This window comes from Alexandromys fortis, unplaced genomic scaffold (genome assembly GCF_014885135.2).
Source record: "Alexandromys fortis isolate MF-2015 unplaced genomic scaffold, M_Fortis_MF-2015_v1.1 scaffold_62, whole genome shotgun sequence".
Classification (NCBI taxonomy): domain Eukaryota; kingdom Metazoa; phylum Chordata; class Mammalia; order Rodentia; family Cricetidae; genus Alexandromys; species Alexandromys fortis.
The window spans coordinates 6,660,838-6,679,270 of NW_026067942.1; the positions used below are offsets into that span (position 1 = coordinate 6,660,838).

Below are 18,433 nucleotides of genomic sequence, written 5' to 3' on the forward strand. Positions count from 1 at the left end.
CTATAGGTACCTTAAGCAGCAAGGAATTGAATTCTAAATTCTCATAGAGACCAGTCCTTGAAACTAGCTCTCTCTCTCACCTTCTCTCCACAATGTATTTGAAAGTCTTAGTGCAGTTTTGCAGGGATAGGATAGAGGTTGTAGGCTGACCCCTTTCTCAACACAAAGGCAGTTACAGTTTCTTCATCAATAGTACGTGCAGCCCACATTAAGAGATATTTTAAGAGACTAATTATTCAATGGCCACAAAGTCTTGAAGTAGTCAAAAGAAACCAGAAGGTGGTAGCACACACTTTTTTTTTTAGGCATTTGAGATTTATTTTTATTTATTCATTTATTTTTTTATTAATTTATTAAAGATTTGTCTCTTCCCCACCTCCGCCTCCCCTTTCCCTCCCCTCCCCCAATCAAGTCCCCCTCCCTCGTCAGCCCAAAGAGCAATCAGGGTTCTCTGCCCTGTGGGAAGTCCAAGGACAACCCTCCTCCATCCAGGTCTAGTAAGGTGAGCATCCAAACTGCCTAGGCTCCCACAAAGCCAATACGTGCAGTAGGATCAAAAACCCATTGCCATTGTTCTTGAGGTCTCAGTAGTCCTCATTGTCCGCTATGTTCAGTGAGACCTGTTTTAACCCAGGCTTTTTCAGACCCAGGCCAGCTGGCCTTGGTGAGTTCCCGATAGAACACCCCCATTGTCTCAGTGTATGGGTGCACCCCTCGCGGTCCTGAGTTCCTTGCTCGTGCTCGCTCTCCTTCTGCTCCTGATTCGGACCTTGAGATTTCAGGTAGCACACACTTTTATTTATTCCAGCACGCAGGAGGCAGAGGCAGGTGGATCTCTGAGTTCCAGGTCAGTCTGGTCTACAGAGCAAGTTCCAGTACAGTCAGTCAAGGCTACACAGAAAAACCCTGTCTTGAAAAACAAAACAAAAAAGCCAAAAGAAACTAATATCAACATAGCCAGACTGTTTGGAATGTACCCAAATGGGCAAGTTTGGGACAAAAGTACTTATTTAGACAAAGAACTACTTTACCCATGTTCTTTTACCAAGTGCTGTAGACACTGTTCTGTTGCTGCCAAGAGACACCATGACCAAGGCAACTCTTATAAAAGAAAGCATTTAACTGGGCTTACAGTTTCAGAGGCTTGGTCCATTATCACGGCAGGAAGCAGAGGAGCTGGAACAGTAGCTAAGATCTGAGAGCTACTGATATACAGGCCAAGGTAGGGGGAGAAGGGAGGAGAGCCAGACTGGGCCTCACACAGGCTTTTGGAACCTCAAAGCCCACCCACAGTAACATACTTCCTCCAGCAAGGCCTCACCTCCTAATCCTTTCAAACAGTCCCATTCCCTGGTGTCTAAGCATTCACATAGGAGATTAATGCGCCATTCTTATTCAAAACAGTGTACTAAGTAACCCAAGCCATCTTAGAAGTCCAAGTCTGAGGAAAACGTTTATTAGAACCTTTCAGTTTGAATTAGATTGTATCTTTGCAAACAAATACATTTTATTTCACAAGCAAGCAAAGGGACTCTAGATTATTACTCCTTTTTGTGTGGATTGTGTCTAGGCCAACATAAAAGGCTTGGGAAAGGATATCAGACAAAATACAAGGCTTATTATTTAGTCAGCTCAAAGTCCGATACTAAAAAAAGGCAGGGATAATTACTAATTTGTTCCGTGTGACTTTTGGCACCCATTTGTGGTATAGTTTCCCAAGCAGAGCCTGTAGTTTCTGACAGCCACTGACTCCAGCTTCACTCTGCGGTGCTGCCGGACACGGAAACAAACCACCTGCTTTCCTGACTACTACTGGCTTTCAAAGCAAGAGATCGCCAACATTATTAGCAGGGATGCATCATTAAAACTATCTCCCTATTGCTTAACAGTTAACAAGCAAACATCACTGCAGATTCCTCAACACTCAGCTAAAGCTGCAACACGTGTGCTTTTGACTGTAATCCGACTTCCTTTAATTTTTTTTTTCCAAGACAGGGTTTTCTCTGTGTAAATAGCCCTGGCTTTGTACACCAGGCTGGCCTCGAACTCAGAGATCCACCTGCCTCTGCCTCCAGAGTGTTGGGATTAAAGGCATGCGCCAACACTGCCCGGCAAATTAAAGTTTTAATAAAAGATTTAAAAATCACAAAAATAGAAGTTTAACCAGTCCTCTTTCCTAACCAGGGGACGGAAACCTTCCGTGAACATAAAGTTTCTTTCTAAAAGGTTTCACAGGGGGACATAATGATGCTCATTCATGAGGGCCTACGTGAAGTCTTTAAGGGAAAAGGGCTAAAGCACCTCACATAGTATTTAGAGTCAGCTGACACAACTTCTGCACTAACTGTTTAGATAAAGTGCTATGACATTTTGCTAGAGAGCTAGCGCTTTCTGTAAAAAAAAAAAAAAAAAAAAAAAAAAACAAGACTAATTTTTCCGGGTTCTGGATTTTCAGTTTAGAGCTAACATCTTTTATAAAAAATACCAGTAAGAAATTATCTTAAAATTCTGATGATATTAAAAAGTCACAAACCTCAGAGAACTGAGAGCTCTACTCTACATCCCTAACTGCCAGCCCTGGTTTCAGTGAATAACGACCGATTTTACAAAAGGAAGTGCTTTACAACTCCCTACCCCCACCCCAAGAGCAATGCTGGTCTGTGACAGAAATCTGGTACCATGGGACCCCCACAGCTTTCAAAGAAACAGTCCAGCTTTCTGTTTTCTCCTACTTTCCCCTTAGCTGATATTTATCACTGTATTTAAAATAATCATGACTTCAACTCAAGATACTGTATATTAACATGGAAGCAATATGAATGCACTTACGTGAATATCACATTTATACAGTTTGAAAAACACACAAACAAAAGTAGAGTGAACAGATTATATATTTCAGATAGGACCATGCTCACTTAAGGCATCTTGTGCAGAGGATGTCTCCAGATTGACCTTCACAGGTGGGTCCTGTGCTGGACTAACAGACACTCTCCACTAAACAGAAGTTTCAGGATAACTAGAGGCGAGCCTTGCTTTCGGCTTCCATAAACTGCATGTCAATATCACAGACAGCTGGAAAAGGCTACAGATGACAAATCATCCCATGAAACGGAAACAGTGCGACCCAGGAAGCTGTGTACACTAGACGGTGGGTGTGACCTAAGTCTGCTAAAATTTCCAAAATGAAAAGATGACCACTTTCTTAAAGAGCAGAATTATAAAGTCGCTTTCACCGCCATCGTTGTAGACCCAAGTTTAGTGAACTTTCAGATTAGAATCTATAACTCAGTAGAGTGTTCAGGACTACAGAAGTCATCTTGAGACTTTCTACGAAAGTACGTACAGATCTTCCTCATGGAGCTGGGAGTAATGGTGACCTAGAAGAAAATGGAGAGTTAGAGACTTCCCAAGTTCAAAATTATCTCAGTAAGTATCTCAGTTATAGCTGCCATTCTCTTGAGAAAATCAGCCCCCTCCACTGATAAGCCAGATAGCTTCTCCACTGGTTCCCAATAAAGCAGCATTGTTCTGATAAAGAAACATTAGTTGTATATGGTAGCACACTCCCATAATCACAGCACCTGAGAGGCTAAGGCAGGAAAGTCCCAAATTAAAATCTACTCTAGACTACACAGTGACAACCTGCAAGTCAATAAAATGTAAAAACAAATCCCAAAACTTAAAAAGATTAAGATTAGCACACCATTCTTAAAGCTTTGAGAGTTATATTATTAGTGAAAATAATTTTCACCTCACCCTTGGTCATGAGGGTCAGAGAAAACCATGGGAGAGAGACACTGATGACAAATGTTTGGCTAGGTGCAGAGCACTCCTACTTTTGAGGGAAGGAAACTTTGTTTGACTTCCCATTTTCTGCAGCAAAATACTGTTTCAGGTTGCATAGTAAGTAGCCTTTCCTAGAAGCACAGGCTAGGCTAAGGACATCAAATGGGGCAGGACACTCACCTTACTAGTACTGGCCTAAGGAAACCCAAGTTCTGCCCTTAATTATGGGCTGTGTTCCCATCATCCTCCTTTGTTAGTCAGAGTTACAGAGGAGCCCAACGCCCCTCCTGTAACTGCACACTGATACACAGCACTCTGTCCCTCTGTTGCTGTCCATGGCTCACCCAAAGCTCACTTCCCTCTTCACCAATCTGTCATATGCTTTGCAAGGTTCACTTATTTCTGCTACACCATCCATTCAAATGTCATGTCAGTCAATGAGACTTGGAAAGATCAGTAACATTACACTGAATTGCTGAATGTTGAGAGAGCAGACACAAGTATTCAGAATATTGGTGTATGCAAGACAATCACAAACTTGGGGAAAAGCCATAAAAATCAAGGAATCTGTAATTTAATTGCTTTGAAATACCTAAGTTCCATTTTGATCATAAAATTCATTACAAGCTGAACAATCTACTTATGGGTATTGGCAAGTTTCCTGAGAAAAACAACTTTACTTAAAAAAGAGATGCCATGCTGTATCCCAGGAGAGATATTTCTGAAGTGACACCCCGGATGGTGAGAAGGCTTCAGTGAATCAAGAAGTAAAGACCGAAGAGTATGAGCAGATGAAGGGTTTAATGGAGTAAAAGGGCTGCCAAATAATTCAGCACAAAGTTCATCTTGAGAACTGCATTTGGCCCCCTTCAAATAGGAACATATACCCTCCCACCCTGAAGGCTTACCGGGCCTGGTGATGTCTTTCCACTCTGTCTCCTGGAACTGGGTGTCTGGGATGATGGACTTCGTGGAGATGAATTCTCAGCCTTCCGTTTGGCTGCCATGGCTAACAACCAGTTCTTATTCTCTGGGGAGCTGTTCTCCTTGCCCACCATCTCAGACCCTTCTCCACAAGGTCTCAGAGGAAGAGGCAGTGTTCCACAGCCTTCTGAAGCATAAGTACTAACAGGCGAAGGAGGCTCCGAGATGCTTGCAGCGGCAGTGCCTTCAATTTTGCTTGATTTGGCAGGACCTGTGGAGTCCTTGCTGAGGGCGTCCTGGTTGCTGGAGAGGCAGCAGCACAGATCCAGATGGAGGCTCTCCACCTGGCCGTCGAGCTCGGTGACACAGCTGCAACTCTTCACACACTTCTGTTTCACGCTCTCCAGACAGCTCGAGTCTAGACGCCTCTTCACTCTATTTCTAGATTCACAGCAAGCATCTGCTTGGGACGACTTCTGGCTCACAGGAATGAGGGCTTTTCTTGGAGATGAGATCTTTGTCTCAGAAGCAGGTGGAGTGACGGGAGGTGACGAGGAAGGTGTTCGGGTCACCCAGTTTCTAAGAGACATCTTGAAAGATGAGAGGGGCTTGGGAGACACAGAAGAGGTGGAGCCTCTTCTGCCAACTGGAGACCGGGTCTTGGCAGGGGTAGTTTTGACTGGGAATGTGGGGGTATTTGAAGGAAGAGGGAGGTCTCCAGTACAGCTTGGAGTACAAGCTGCTGCTGATGGAGAGGAAATGGACGGACTGCTCTTGGCTCTGGGGGCTTTGGCAGGAGTACTCTGGCTATTCGATACCATTACTGAAAATGAAGAGAAGCATGAAAATCAGAAAGAAAACGATGCACAGGCCTTGGATGCTCACCCAGGGAAACCATCCCATCTGCACCACAGCCTCCCAGCATTTTTCCTACGCCTTTTCTAACTGACTGCTCCCCAAACACCCTGAAGTAAAACACACACTTGCAAAACCCAGGAAAGATAAAATCATTAAAGCACCAGCAGACCACTCTGAACAGTTTCAGTGTTTGCAAGTGGTGTGGGAGGTCCTTCTGTCCATGCGCTGCTTTCATTGGTTAATGAATAAAGTAACAGCCCTGGCCTGTTGATAGGGCAGAACTTAGGTAAGCGGGGAAGACAAAACTGAATGCTGGGAGAAGGAAGGCGAAGAGAAACACCATGGAGCTGCCAGAGACAGACATGCCGAACCCTTCCCAGTAAGCCACTGTCACGTGGCGATACGCAGATGAATAGAAATGGGTTAAACTGAGAGGTCAGAGTCATTCCCACACATACTACTTCAGGCTCTGCAATAGGGAGGACGCACTGCTTTTCTCAACAGGCTGTGCACTACTCCACCCGTCTCAGTTCATGTGTACTTTTGGCTTCTTTCTTGTTAGGCAAAAATCCCCATGCTTGAAGAATCCAGTAGCCCCATATTCACAGACTCTTCCTAACCCAGCTATCCTGTCACAGAAGACACTGGGTTCTCAGAGCCATTCACTAGTATGGCCAGGAGAAATGGTTACAGTAGTTACTATATTGTTTTGCACCTGCTTCCTAAGCTAGCTAGTGAGCGGGGTGTGTGTGTGTGTGTGTGTGTGTGTGTGTGTGTGTGTGTGTGTGTGTGGATTTAGTGTTTAGTAAGGAATTATTAAACAGCGTGGAACTTCATGGCTGTCAACAATAAGGCAGTGACAGAAGCACTAGGAAACTGACAGTAACTACCCTGCTGTCTAACCAAACGACAACAAACACCTGAGCTTGAACAAGTGTAAGTTATCTTGGCAATTAGGATAATCATCCTGTCACTCAATGCCTAGACCAGTGTCTCAATCTTGGCTGCATGACAGATTTACCCAGAGCTTTACGAAAACACAAACACTTGACCTCTACACAAAACTCACAAAATCCATGACTGACAATGTATACATTTTTCAAAAGCTCCACAAGTGGTTCTGATGCCTACCCAAGACTGAGAACCTCAACAGTGCTGTGAGATCTCCAACTAGAGTACAGTTACACAACAGTAAGCAATCGAGCTGGTGCTGGCTGGACAAAGTAGGTCAGAGGGAAGAAGTTTATGCCTTTGCAGATAGCATTAAAAAAGACAGCATTCTCAAAAATGGTAGTGTGGTCAACAGCAGCCAGTCTATTCTGGAAGCAGGCCTAAGGGCCAAATGGCAAGCGTACCAGCCATTGGCACCCAGATCAGGTTGTTACTCGGCAATCCTCTTTGGAGTAATGTCACCATCACCCAAGGACTGAAGGCTGGTTCAACTGAACTGCACTTGCTATATGGCGTCCTAAAGGAGACAGCACAGCAGAGCAGTCCATGTCTACACTGCTCGACAACTGGACGGAGAGAGCACTTGAGCACTTTACACGGTGGAACCGTCAGCAACTCTCATTTGATTCCACCCAATCAAACATCATCTTCTCCTGAGCTGCTCTCCTTTCCTTTGTAATAAACCCCTCAATTAAAGGGAGGCAACCAGTGTCTTGAGATCTTTCCCCACTGTCCTGATAGACCAGGTAGGCCATCATAGGCCATCATCACTCCAGCAAGGTTGTTTGTTTCATAAGCTCCAAACTGCAAAAGCAAAGGTAAGCTCATAGGTCTTCTGTTTCTAGCTCGGGCAGTGTCTGTCCAGTAGTCTGTAGCACCACCTCCTCTAAAGAAACGCTGGTGTCTAATAGCTCAGGTCCTTCCTTGCTCTATTTGCTTTTTTAGCTACAGCTGTTATCACAAGTTACCCCAAATTTACCACCCCCATCCTAACTTGCAGAGTTAAAACTGTCTCCTTGACACCCGTTGGATGTAAAACAATGTCATGGTACATTAAAATCAAACTCTAGCTTCCTTCCTAAATCTGTAGCAATTCTTATCTAGATTAGGACAATTCCATCCTGTGTAGCCTGAAGTAAAAGCCCTCAAAACCATCCTTAAAAATTCCCCCTTAAACTGTACATGTTATCCTTTGGCATATTCTGTGGGTTCTTAAAATATTGTTAAATAGATTCTTCTATGCTTTGCCTTTTGTTCTTGAGACAAGGTCACACTAGCCTCAAACCCACACTTTTCCTGAATGTTGGGAGTAAGGCATCAGGCAGGAACTTTCCCGCTGTCCCTCACTACCCTTCTAGAGGCCGACAACATGCCAGGTGCACTCCTGCTCCCGAAGGCCATGCCATCACAGAGACACCTGACAGCACATTTCCATTCTTCTCTCCTTTACTTGATGTACGTTATTTCAGCTTACTTATCGCCACCCACGAGTAAGATGTTTGTTCCTCATTGCTAAACAAAACTAAGAAGAGTGCACAGCCCATGACTATCTGCTGACTAAACCCGTTACTATACACGAGACCTTCCACAGATGATGAACAAAGCAGGGCAGTTCTCTCTAAGAAATGCCAGGGTGGTGCTTTCCTTTAAAAATACCAAAAAAGCCGGGCGGTGGTGGCGCACCTTTAATCCCACCACTCGGGAGGCAGAGGCAGGCAGATCTCTGGGAGTTCGAGGCCAGCCTGGTCTACAAGAGCTAGTTCCAGGATAGGCACTAAAGCTACAGAGAAATCCTGTCTCAAAAAAACAAAAAAACAAACAAAAAAACAAAAAACAAACAAACAACCCCCCCCACAAAACAAGGGCAAATCTAGCCTCCCATAGCACTCAGTATAACTCAACTAAGAAAACCAAGAAACCTTGGAAAAGGCATGCTACCCTTACCTAGGCCAGCTTTCGTCTCTCTTTTCTTCTGAGAGGTCCAGCCCACCATGGAATGTTTATCACCTCCGGGTTTCTCTTCCAGACCTCTATTCAAGCGCCAGATTTTCAGTGTATTATCATCAGAGCAGGTAGCAATCTAAGAACCAATAGAAGAGTGATGAAGTTTCAAAGATCAAGAACAAAATCTAAAGCAGTTGTGCCCTAAGGAAGGGATCATAAGCGACCACTTATTTTGTCTGCTGCGACACAGCACAGACAACAGCACCCCTTGTTTCAGAGAATCACACCAGCTTCACAACGATGCAAATTTCAGTTTCTTTTTAAAATGTATTTTCCACTGAGAAACCTATTAGCAGTAATTCATTTTTTAAAAAGATTTGTCTTTTTATGTGTGCTCTGCCTGTACACATGTGTCAGCAGAGCCCAGAAAAGAGCATCCTATCCTGTGGAAATGAAGATGGCTGTGTGCTGGGTGCTGAGCCTGTATCCTCTACAGGAACAGTAAAGGGCTCTCAAGTACACTGTCAGTAGGCTCATTTTCCTTTTGGTCTCTCAAGAACCCAGGCAATTCACGTCTTTAACATTCTTTCTATAACCATATGTAATTAAGATTTCCTTTTATTCTTTCTGTGAAATGATCAATTAGTACATATCATCACTATTTAATTTCTACAATTTTCTTCTAAATTCTGCGTGCTTATCTTATTGTTAAAGAATTGAGGACATTTCCCAGATCAGACTTAGCTTGTGACTCCAGCAGGCCGCAAGAAGAGTACAATAAACCCAAACCTCTGAGATGCTTTTTCAGATAGGTAAAGGAGCAATGCAGGAAAACAAAAGTTCACTAGGCTGAAAGAAGTTAAAAATAACCTTTGCCCCTTTAAAAATATCCGACTATTCCTGATCTTGGTCCCGAGCCTTTTATGGCAGAGAAAGTCCAGCTTGAAGAGCTAGAGGCAAATGGCCACTGCTGCCAGAGCTGTTCCCCAGCATTTGTTTATATCATTTCTCTATTTCAGTCACTAACACAGAGGAAAAAAGAACACATGTTCTTTTAAGTCGTGGCCCCCAAGAGACAGGCAACATTTTCCTTCCCTTACTGGGAGGCCAAAAGACGACACACACACACTTCACTTCTCAACGAAAAATAATGGAATGCCACGAGTGCTACAGTGACAATAATTATATTTATAGGCATCTTTAGTACATATGGGCCTTCACATCGTCTTTGTTTTCTGAGACAGGGTTTTTCTGTCTAACAGTCCTGCTGTCCTAGAACTCACTTTGTAGACCAGGCTGGCTTTGAACCTCTTAAGTGTTGGGGTTAAAGGAGTGCGCCATCACAGCCCAGCTTCCTTTACATTCTTTATCTTATTTAGAAACCCTTAAAAGCTGAGCACAATGATGCACACCTGTAGTCCTAGCACCTGGGAGACTAGGGCAGGGCAGGAGGACAGCGTTCAAAGCTCTGAGCTATATAGCAGCAAGATGTTCTCTCTGAACAAAAATCCACAAAACTAAAAAAAAAAACAAAACAAAACAAAACAAAAAACCCCCAAAAAACCCCAAACATAAACAAACAAAATACAAGTTTATCTGATAACCCATGTAAAAAGCAGGAATTCAGTTAGAAATTACATGGGATTTTGAAGAGAATGTCAGAATATTAATTGACACCTAAAGCAATAAGTTTAAGAAAGGTCTGTATGAGCAAGAACAAGGCTCTAAGTACATGAAAGCATCACAGTGAAATCTGTTTTTGTGTATGTTTATAAAAAAGAGCTTTCCTGAAGCTAACCAAAGAAATGTAGTAGGGATACAAACAAGCAAATCCTATGAGCAACCCGGGAGTTCTGAAATGCCAACAGTACGCTAATGCACTAGACATAAAGTCTCTGGAAGACTACAAAACACCTAAAGTCAAGAACAAGACAAGCAACAAAACTTTCCATATACAGACATGACTTCTATTTCTGGTGCTATTATAGTTTAAGCTGTGTGTGCACCTGCACTTGTGAGAACAGGCACACATGGAGGACAGATGCATTGGTTCCCCCTGGGGCTAGACTACTGGTAGTCACCTGATGTTCATGTGGATGCTAAGAACCAAACTCAGGTTCTCTTTAAGCTGAGCCATCCCCCTAGACCTTCATTTCAGATTTTAAAATGAATCTTCAGTTCAAAATTTCATTCTATATATAAGAAAAAGAATGACTTAGTGAACTATAAGTCCAACTTTACTTCTTTAGTATATAATAATTCCTCGTACTGGTGAAAAAAGCAGGGGAAACGTGTGTTGAGAAAGAGATATATGTCCTAAATTCTTTTAAATGACTACACATAAAAGTCTGTATCATTTTCAAATAAACCTAGGGAAAATATACAAATCTAGCATGCACAAACCTTGGTGAAGTCCGATGGACACCAGCACACAGACGTGACCTCTTGAGAATGACCCAGGAGTACAGTAGGGGGATGCCAGGGCATGGAAACCTGGCCAAACCAGAAAGAACATGTCAGCACAACAGTGTTAGTTCCCACAGCAGTCAGGACCTCTTTAACTATGTCTCAGGGCTTTAGGGTTGTCAATAACGGGGGAGCAGTCGAGCTCAACAGTCAAACTCAATTCAAGACTATGGGTCCAAACACAGGACAGCTCTTATTTCAACTAAAATGCAATTCTGGCACTGTCCATCAGCCACTGGGCTTTCTGGGCCAAGATTCAGTTCCAGGTAATGCTCTTCAACCCAGTCCTGTTTATACACCACATAGACATGTTTAGATCTTCTATAGTCAGCCACTTCAAGGAATATTAAAGCAACTGAGTCCTGAAGGTACCTGAAACAGGCAAACAGCTCTTTTAGAATAAGAGGCCAGTTTGTCCCCAAGGCAAGACATACTTACTATGACAAAATCCAAAATATCATCCTTCATTTTGAATGTGACAACCTTCAATTTGAAGATATAAGCCATAATTTTTAACTTTTCATTCAAAATTTTCAGTCAATTTGTTTGAAGGACAATTTAATGTCTTTAATGTATTGAGAGGTCAGACTGTACACATCACCGAGAATCCTATCACTGGATACTTCCAGTGATAGGCACTTGATAGCACACTGTACAGCCAACTCATTCCAGAGCTATCAATACCTTTCAAAGCACACAGGACTAGAGGACAAACTCACATTGCTATTATTAGTACATGTATTTGGAGAACAAGGACCTTAGAGAATGCATTCTCTATTTTCCCAAGGCTCTGAATCAGATCATTTGCATGAAGCGGAGGCAACTTTAGAAAGAATATTTGTGACAGTGACTAAGTCAGCTTAACAGGTTTCTCAAATTACAGCTAAGAGACTTGATTCTGATTCATGGGGTTATCTAACTCATCATTACTACTCCTTATCTTTGCTACCTGGCAAATGTGCAATGATTAAAATGGCAAAAACAAAGGACAGAGTTCAGTCTGCCTCGTTAAGTTAAAGTTTAATGTATTAACAGATAAGGCAGCTTTCTCTCAATCTGCATGGATATTATTGCCGAGTTCTACAATACCATGGACTATAATTCATTCACTCAAAGAAAAATATACTTTAGAAAGGACTATAAACGATAGTTTCTTACTATCGCAGCAGTCAGAATTTTTCCTTCCTTTCTGTTTGTGAAGACCCTAGACCCTTAAGTTTCTCTCTACTCAAGATTCAAACAGATTAAAGGGAGGGGAAATCCTCACGTCTGTGGACATCTCTGGTGAACATTACTTCTTCCTGCCATCCTATGATCCCACCTGTTCCTTAGCTTCTCCATCACAGCACTGAGGAGAATCTAATTGTTTATACAAAATATTAAAGTTAAGAAAAACCAAGTGCCTGCCAACAGCATGTACCTAGTTCTGTCTACAGGGCCTCAAAGAAAAAGAACCCTTGTAAAAACTTACTAAAGAAGCAATATTAATAGTAATAAAGTTGGCATTTATTCATTGAATACATAAACCAGGTACTTTACATATAAAAAAATAGGTGGGAGGGCCTAAAAAAAACCAGAGATGTACTTTCAATATCATATGGTTTACTAACTCTATTCTTTGGCATACACCTCCTCAGAGAACAGAAAACACACGCAAGTAAAAACATACAAATGGTGACAGCAGAGTTTAAATAGCAGTAAAAAACTTTGACCATCTAAAATCACCACCAACTGGTAAGCAGATAAAATATGGCTTGCTTATAAAGTAGAATATTCTTCAGCACTTGGAAGAAATGAAGTATTGTGCAATATGTCTGAACCTGAAAAATATGCTAAATTAAGGTCAAACACCCAATGCCATATATTATGTGATAGTTTATATAAAATGTTTCAAATACACAAAAATCCAGAGAGGAGAGATAAAGAATATATAATGTGGCAACGGTAAGGAGTGACTATGAAGACACAGGATAATGTGGTTTCTTCCTGTGTGACATTCAGGAATTAGTGCAAAAGGTTGCCCAACAGTGTGTATACTGAAGTGTACACTTTAATATTATTTGGTGATGCTAGGGAACCAAACACAGACAGGGTCACATTCATGCTAGGCAAGCATTCTAACACTGTTCTATACTTTCAACTCTTAAATCCGTCTTTGTATTTTTTTGTAAATAGTCTTGCCCTGCCCAAGCTCTCCTCAAACTCAAAATTCTCTTGTACGTAATTCCTGGGTGCTGCAATTACAGGTGTGCACAACTATACCCAACCTCTAAATTCTCTTTTAATAAAAAGGAGAAGGGACAGAAGTGATAAACTTTGTGAATTTTGATGACAAGAGCTTCGATAGCTCAGGACTATCTTAGGTACAATACTTGCTCTTTGACTACTTTAAGTAAGATGAATTTTTCCCTTGTGAAATTCAGATGGCTTTGAATTCACTTTAATTCCAGTAACTTTTAAACTTCAATTTTCTTTAAAAACCATTACTATAATTATTTCATTTAATTTTTAAAAAGCTTCCATTTTGAGTAGTAAGGAAACTTATTTAAAAAAATAACCTAAACATTTTGGGGTGGTCAATACAGAAAACTGTCCTCTTTTACATATTCTACCTTTTATAGAATGCTTAAGGCATAGGAACCCGAAAGTTAAAATTAAGAGACACCTCTTGAAGCAAATGGCTCTAACCTTAAGAACTCATAGAGCACTTTGAGTACTTAGGCATACAAAAAAAATCCATCAGCACTTTCCCTCACAAAATCTCCTTACTCTGCCCAATTGGAAACCAAATCTAATCTTTATTTTTGCCATGAGATCATTTACACTTCCTAAAGTGTCAGGCTCAGTGTTCTACTGGTCAGCGGCAGAATGGCCGTGCCAAATCAGTTTATTTATAACCACTTCAGTACTATTCAGTGGATGGACCAGGGACAGACAGGGGAAGCGGGGGTGGAGGTACAGGTTGGGACAAGAGGCAGGAAGAAACTAAAAAGCAGAATGCTCAATGTTTGTGTGTGTGTGTTTTAGAATTTTGGACCTCAGTATCACAGTCCACAGATGATAATGTGGCGTGAGGCATCTACAAAGGCCGTCCTCTTTTGCTGGAAGATACAAACTCTTTCCTTATTCTTTCCTTATGGGAAGGCTTCAGCACAGAACAGATGCAATACGAAAGCCCAAGCTAACCCTTTAGACACAACACCTTCAGTGGTCTGGACACTCAGCCTGTATGGACTCCTATTTAAACCCCTCCTCCTTTAATAAGGGAAAAGAGAAACGACATCTCACTGGGCAAATTCAATTTTAAGAGCAGTAAGCTTGCCAAGATCTCAAATATCAGGGCCTTCACACTGAGCTATGTGCGGACAGGCAGGAGGACATCCTGTCTGAACCACGTCACTCAGTGGTGACACGGAACCAAGCCTGGGAATTCAGTTAGGGTCAACCATGTGTGGTGGCCACAGATGGGATCTCTAGTAAGAATAGGCTAGAAACTCAATCAAGTACCTAGTGTGCAGCCCCTCGATTCCCATTTTAAAAGGACCCGTGCTAGAGAAATTTTAAAACCTGGCAAGAACATTTAAATGTATATATTTAGTTACATACATAATCATGTGTACTTTATGGAACTAGCCATTTTATTATGTTTTCTGATACATCTAAAATTTCAGTTGTTTTCTTGCAAAAAAGAAACCCCAAATGACAGGCTTGTGGAATGAGTAAAATTCTGTTACAAAGTAGGGAGTTAGAGAAATAAAAGTAGTAAGACAGTGAGGAAAAAACAGAAAGCACAAAGAATTAAAACTTTGAAACTCAAAATTTTAAATACAAACAAGAGAGAAGCAATTGTAACTAGTACTACACAGAGACATTTAAAAAGAGTAAAGAAAACAGGTAAAAACTATTTTTGTAAGATTTGTACTTATATATACATCTCAAGTATTTACTCATAAGAAAATTCTCATTTAAAACTCCAATAAGAAATATGTGTATTAGAGAGGAGCCCAGCACACGTGTCTCGGCTAGAATGGCATCTCACCTTGGGAACACAGGGAAAATGTCACTAAAAGCTGTCAGTGGGGAGCAGTTACTTTCCAGCTCCAGTCTAAGAGTCATTCATTTGCACTTTCCCCAAGACTTTTCTATTAACATCATCTAAGTTTCTTGGTTTATGGAAGATTGTTTTAGAATATGAATACATAAAATATGGTTTTTAAGATGTACACAATGACTTAAACAGTAATGGACACTCTATAAAATAAGAAAATGAGGGGACTGGAGAGATGGCTCAGTGGTTAAGAGCACTGTCTGCTCTTCCAGATGTCATGAGTTCAATTCCCAGCAACCACATGGTGGCTCCCAACCATCTGTAATGAGATCTGGTGCCCTCTTCTGGCATGTGGGAATACACAGAGGCAGAATGTTGTATACATAATAAATAAATTAAAAAAAAAATAGAAAATGAATTGTCTTAAATATCTGCTAAACATTTGCTGTGGGACAATGGTCTGTACCCTGTCACTTGTATTTTAAATAAACACTGATTGGCCAGTAGCTAGGCAGTAAGTATAGGCGGGACAATGAGAATTCTGGGGAGAGTAAAGAAGACTCAAGTCTGCAGTCATCGCCCAGAGAGGAAGCCAGACACAGCAAGCAAGATGTGACTGCCTCACCGAAAAAGGAACCAAGCCATGTGGCTAACACAGACAAGAATTATGAGCTGATGTAAGTTATAAGAGTTAATAAGAAGCCTGAGCTACTAGGCCAACCAGTTTATGATTAATGTAGGCCTCTGTGTGTTTCTTTGGGACTGAATGACTGCAGGACCAGGTGGGACAGAAACCTCAGTCAACAAACATTGAACATGCTTAATGGCCCAAGGGCCAGATATTGCTATAAAAAAAAGGAGTAAGAAAAGCAGTTATTACACCGAAAGTTTTGAGCAACTGTTCTGCAGGCAGCTCTTTGGAAGTCCGAGTATGGGACGTGACACTCAAAGTCTGATAAGATAGAGCAGAATGGGCAGTTGTACGTAATGGTTCCTGCGAAGCAGGATTTAGTGATCTTTCATTTGTATTTTAATAAATAAAGCTTACCCAAAGATCAGAAAAGTAAAACAGCCACACTGGTCAGCCTTACAGACCAGGCAGCAATAACACACACCTTTAATTCCAGTAGCCACACTCGCTTGCCATAGAAACCAGGTGGTAATGGTGCATGCCCTTAATCCCAGAACTAGAGAGGGATACAAGACAGGAGGAGGCAGCTCTCAGTCTCAGTCTCATTCTGAGGATTCCTGGAGGCAGGACCGCCATTTCAGACTAAGGTCGAGGTAAGAGTCAATAACTGGCTGCTTTGCTTTTCTGGCCTTCAGGTTGAACCCCAATATCTGTCTCTGAGTTTTTATTAATCGTGCTACAGCAGGACACAGAATGCCATTTTTGAAATAAAAGATATTCAGAAAAGGAAGCACAAAGCAAGAAATGACCTTGCGAACAGTTGGTGCAAAAAGTCAGCAGTGTGTGCTTGTACTAAGTACACCTCATACTGGACAAAAGCATTCTATCTGTGGGTATTTGACAGCTTACCTTCCAAATGTAGGCAGCTTCATCACTCGAACCACTGATTAAAAACTGGTCATCTGGACTAAGACTTGATTTTACATAAAAGGTAGAATTCTGGTGTCCATTGAAGACAGCCACTGCCAGAGGAGAAAACCAAATCACTTGGTTTCTATCATTTCCAGTATTCAAATGAATGCAAATGACACTCACACACAACTCATACAAGTGTTATCATTGCTTCAACCTGCTACCATATAATAGGGAGCTAAGTACTAAACACAGAACGAGAAGGTTGTGCTAGACCCAGTCTAGTGAGTTCAATAGGAACAAATGTCAGATGACAATGTCATGAGCAAGAAAGCTGATGTCTAATCCTATAGTAAATGTAGATTGTGCCCATGTCCTTATCCTACAGGAGGATTTTCTCCATGGAAAATACTCATCTTATTTCTCCACTGACTGTAAACTTCTTGAGGGTACATCTCACATCATGCTAGATCTTACTTTAAACAGTATAAAACTTCAAATATTTGCTGCACAAAAAGGTAAAAGTCAGTGAAAAGAATTATTTGAATTCTGGCTGAGATGCAGAGATTTTTTTTTTTTAATTCAACTCTTTTTAACAGGCTGAATGACAGGAAGACCTAGAGGGGCACAATGTATGTTCACCTGTAAGTCACTCAATTTCTCATAGAGAAAGAGTAAGTAACCATACCTTATATAATGTGCTCTTAAGACTGCTGGCATCAACACATTACAGAAAATTTAAAGGGGAAAGCTCAGCTACCAGAAAATTTACAGATATATCAGAAGTAAAAATAACATTTGAATGCTTAACAGAGGGAACGAGGCAGCCGTAGAAACTTCAGTGGCTTTTGGTTGAGTGCTCACAGATATCCATTCTATTTCTAAATAGAAAAACTGTTTACTTAGACCTTTTAAAGAAAAACAAAACAAAACATGGTTTTGCAGAAATGGCTCAGAGTTAAGAGTATTGGTTGCTCTTCCAGAGGACCTGCGTTCAATTCCCAGCACCCACACCAAGGCTCACAATTGTGCAGAACTCTGTAGTGTGCATGTAGACATAATACCTATACATACTTAAAAATAGAAACCCTATTATCAAAAATGCTCTGCATCAGAGATTTTTACTATAAAATAAAGTTCAACAGCAATCAATTTAGATATATCCTAAACACACTATGATAGCTAGGTAGTGGTGGCACATGCCTTTTATCTCAGAACTCAGGAAGCAGCAGGCAGATCTCTAAGGTTGAGGCCAGCCTGGCCAACAGATTGAGTTCTAAGACAGCAAGGGTTACACTGTGAACCCTGTCTGAAAAAAAAAAAAACAAAAAAAAACATAAAACTAAGAAAAGAAACTCTCACTATGATAAAGACTTAAATAAAGAGGCTCCTTCATTCTGAATACTGTTCCAAAATGGAAATTAGTCATTTTCTATACTAAATTATGAACAGAAAATTATAAATTGAATTTCCCCACAAACCACGTTTTTATTACCCTCTGCTGGCCTAGGAAAAGCTGGTATGAAACAAATTGAAAATATTTCAAATATGGCATAAATTCTCCTAAAATCGTACAATAGCTTAAATTATAATTCGGTCACTTTGGTTTTCTTGTTGTTTTGAGGTGGAGACAGAATTCCTGCTCCTCCTGCCTCAGTGTCCCAAAGCTGCGATTAAAAGCATGTGCTATTATGCTTGACATTAACTTAGTTTCTCTATGCTGAACTGGGCATGGGATATAACTATTACTTAATACACTATAATACTAAAATAAAAAAAAGAAAATCATTCAAGCATGAAGTTCTGGTTCTTTCCAAAGTCTTGAGAAGGGAAGTAATTACCAGATGCTTTTTAAACACACATTTAATATAGTCTCTCTCTCTCTCTCTCTCTCTCTCTCTCTCTCTCTCTCT

The 18,433-nt window shown here is 41.1% G+C and overlaps 1 protein-coding gene across 1 annotated transcript in view; it reads right to left on the reverse strand.

Moving 5' to 3' along the window:
• Positions 1-420: 420 nt before the first annotated feature.
• The window catches only part of Dtl (denticleless E3 ubiquitin protein ligase homolog), a 37,402-nt gene continuing 19,389 nt past the window's right edge, over positions 421-18,433 (reverse strand). The window contains exons 10-14 of the mRNA XM_050148178.1: positions 16,518-16,630; positions 10,867-10,956; positions 8,464-8,599; positions 4,695-5,533; positions 421-3,377 (exon numbers count right to left, since the gene is read on the reverse strand). Of these exons, the coding sequence (XP_050004135.1) occupies positions 3,279-3,377; positions 4,695-5,533; positions 8,464-8,599; positions 10,867-10,956; positions 16,518-16,630 (1,277 nt within the window). The 3' untranslated portion in view covers positions 421-3,278. The remainder of the gene's footprint in view (positions 3,378-4,694; positions 5,534-8,463; positions 8,600-10,866; positions 10,957-16,517; positions 16,631-18,433) is intronic.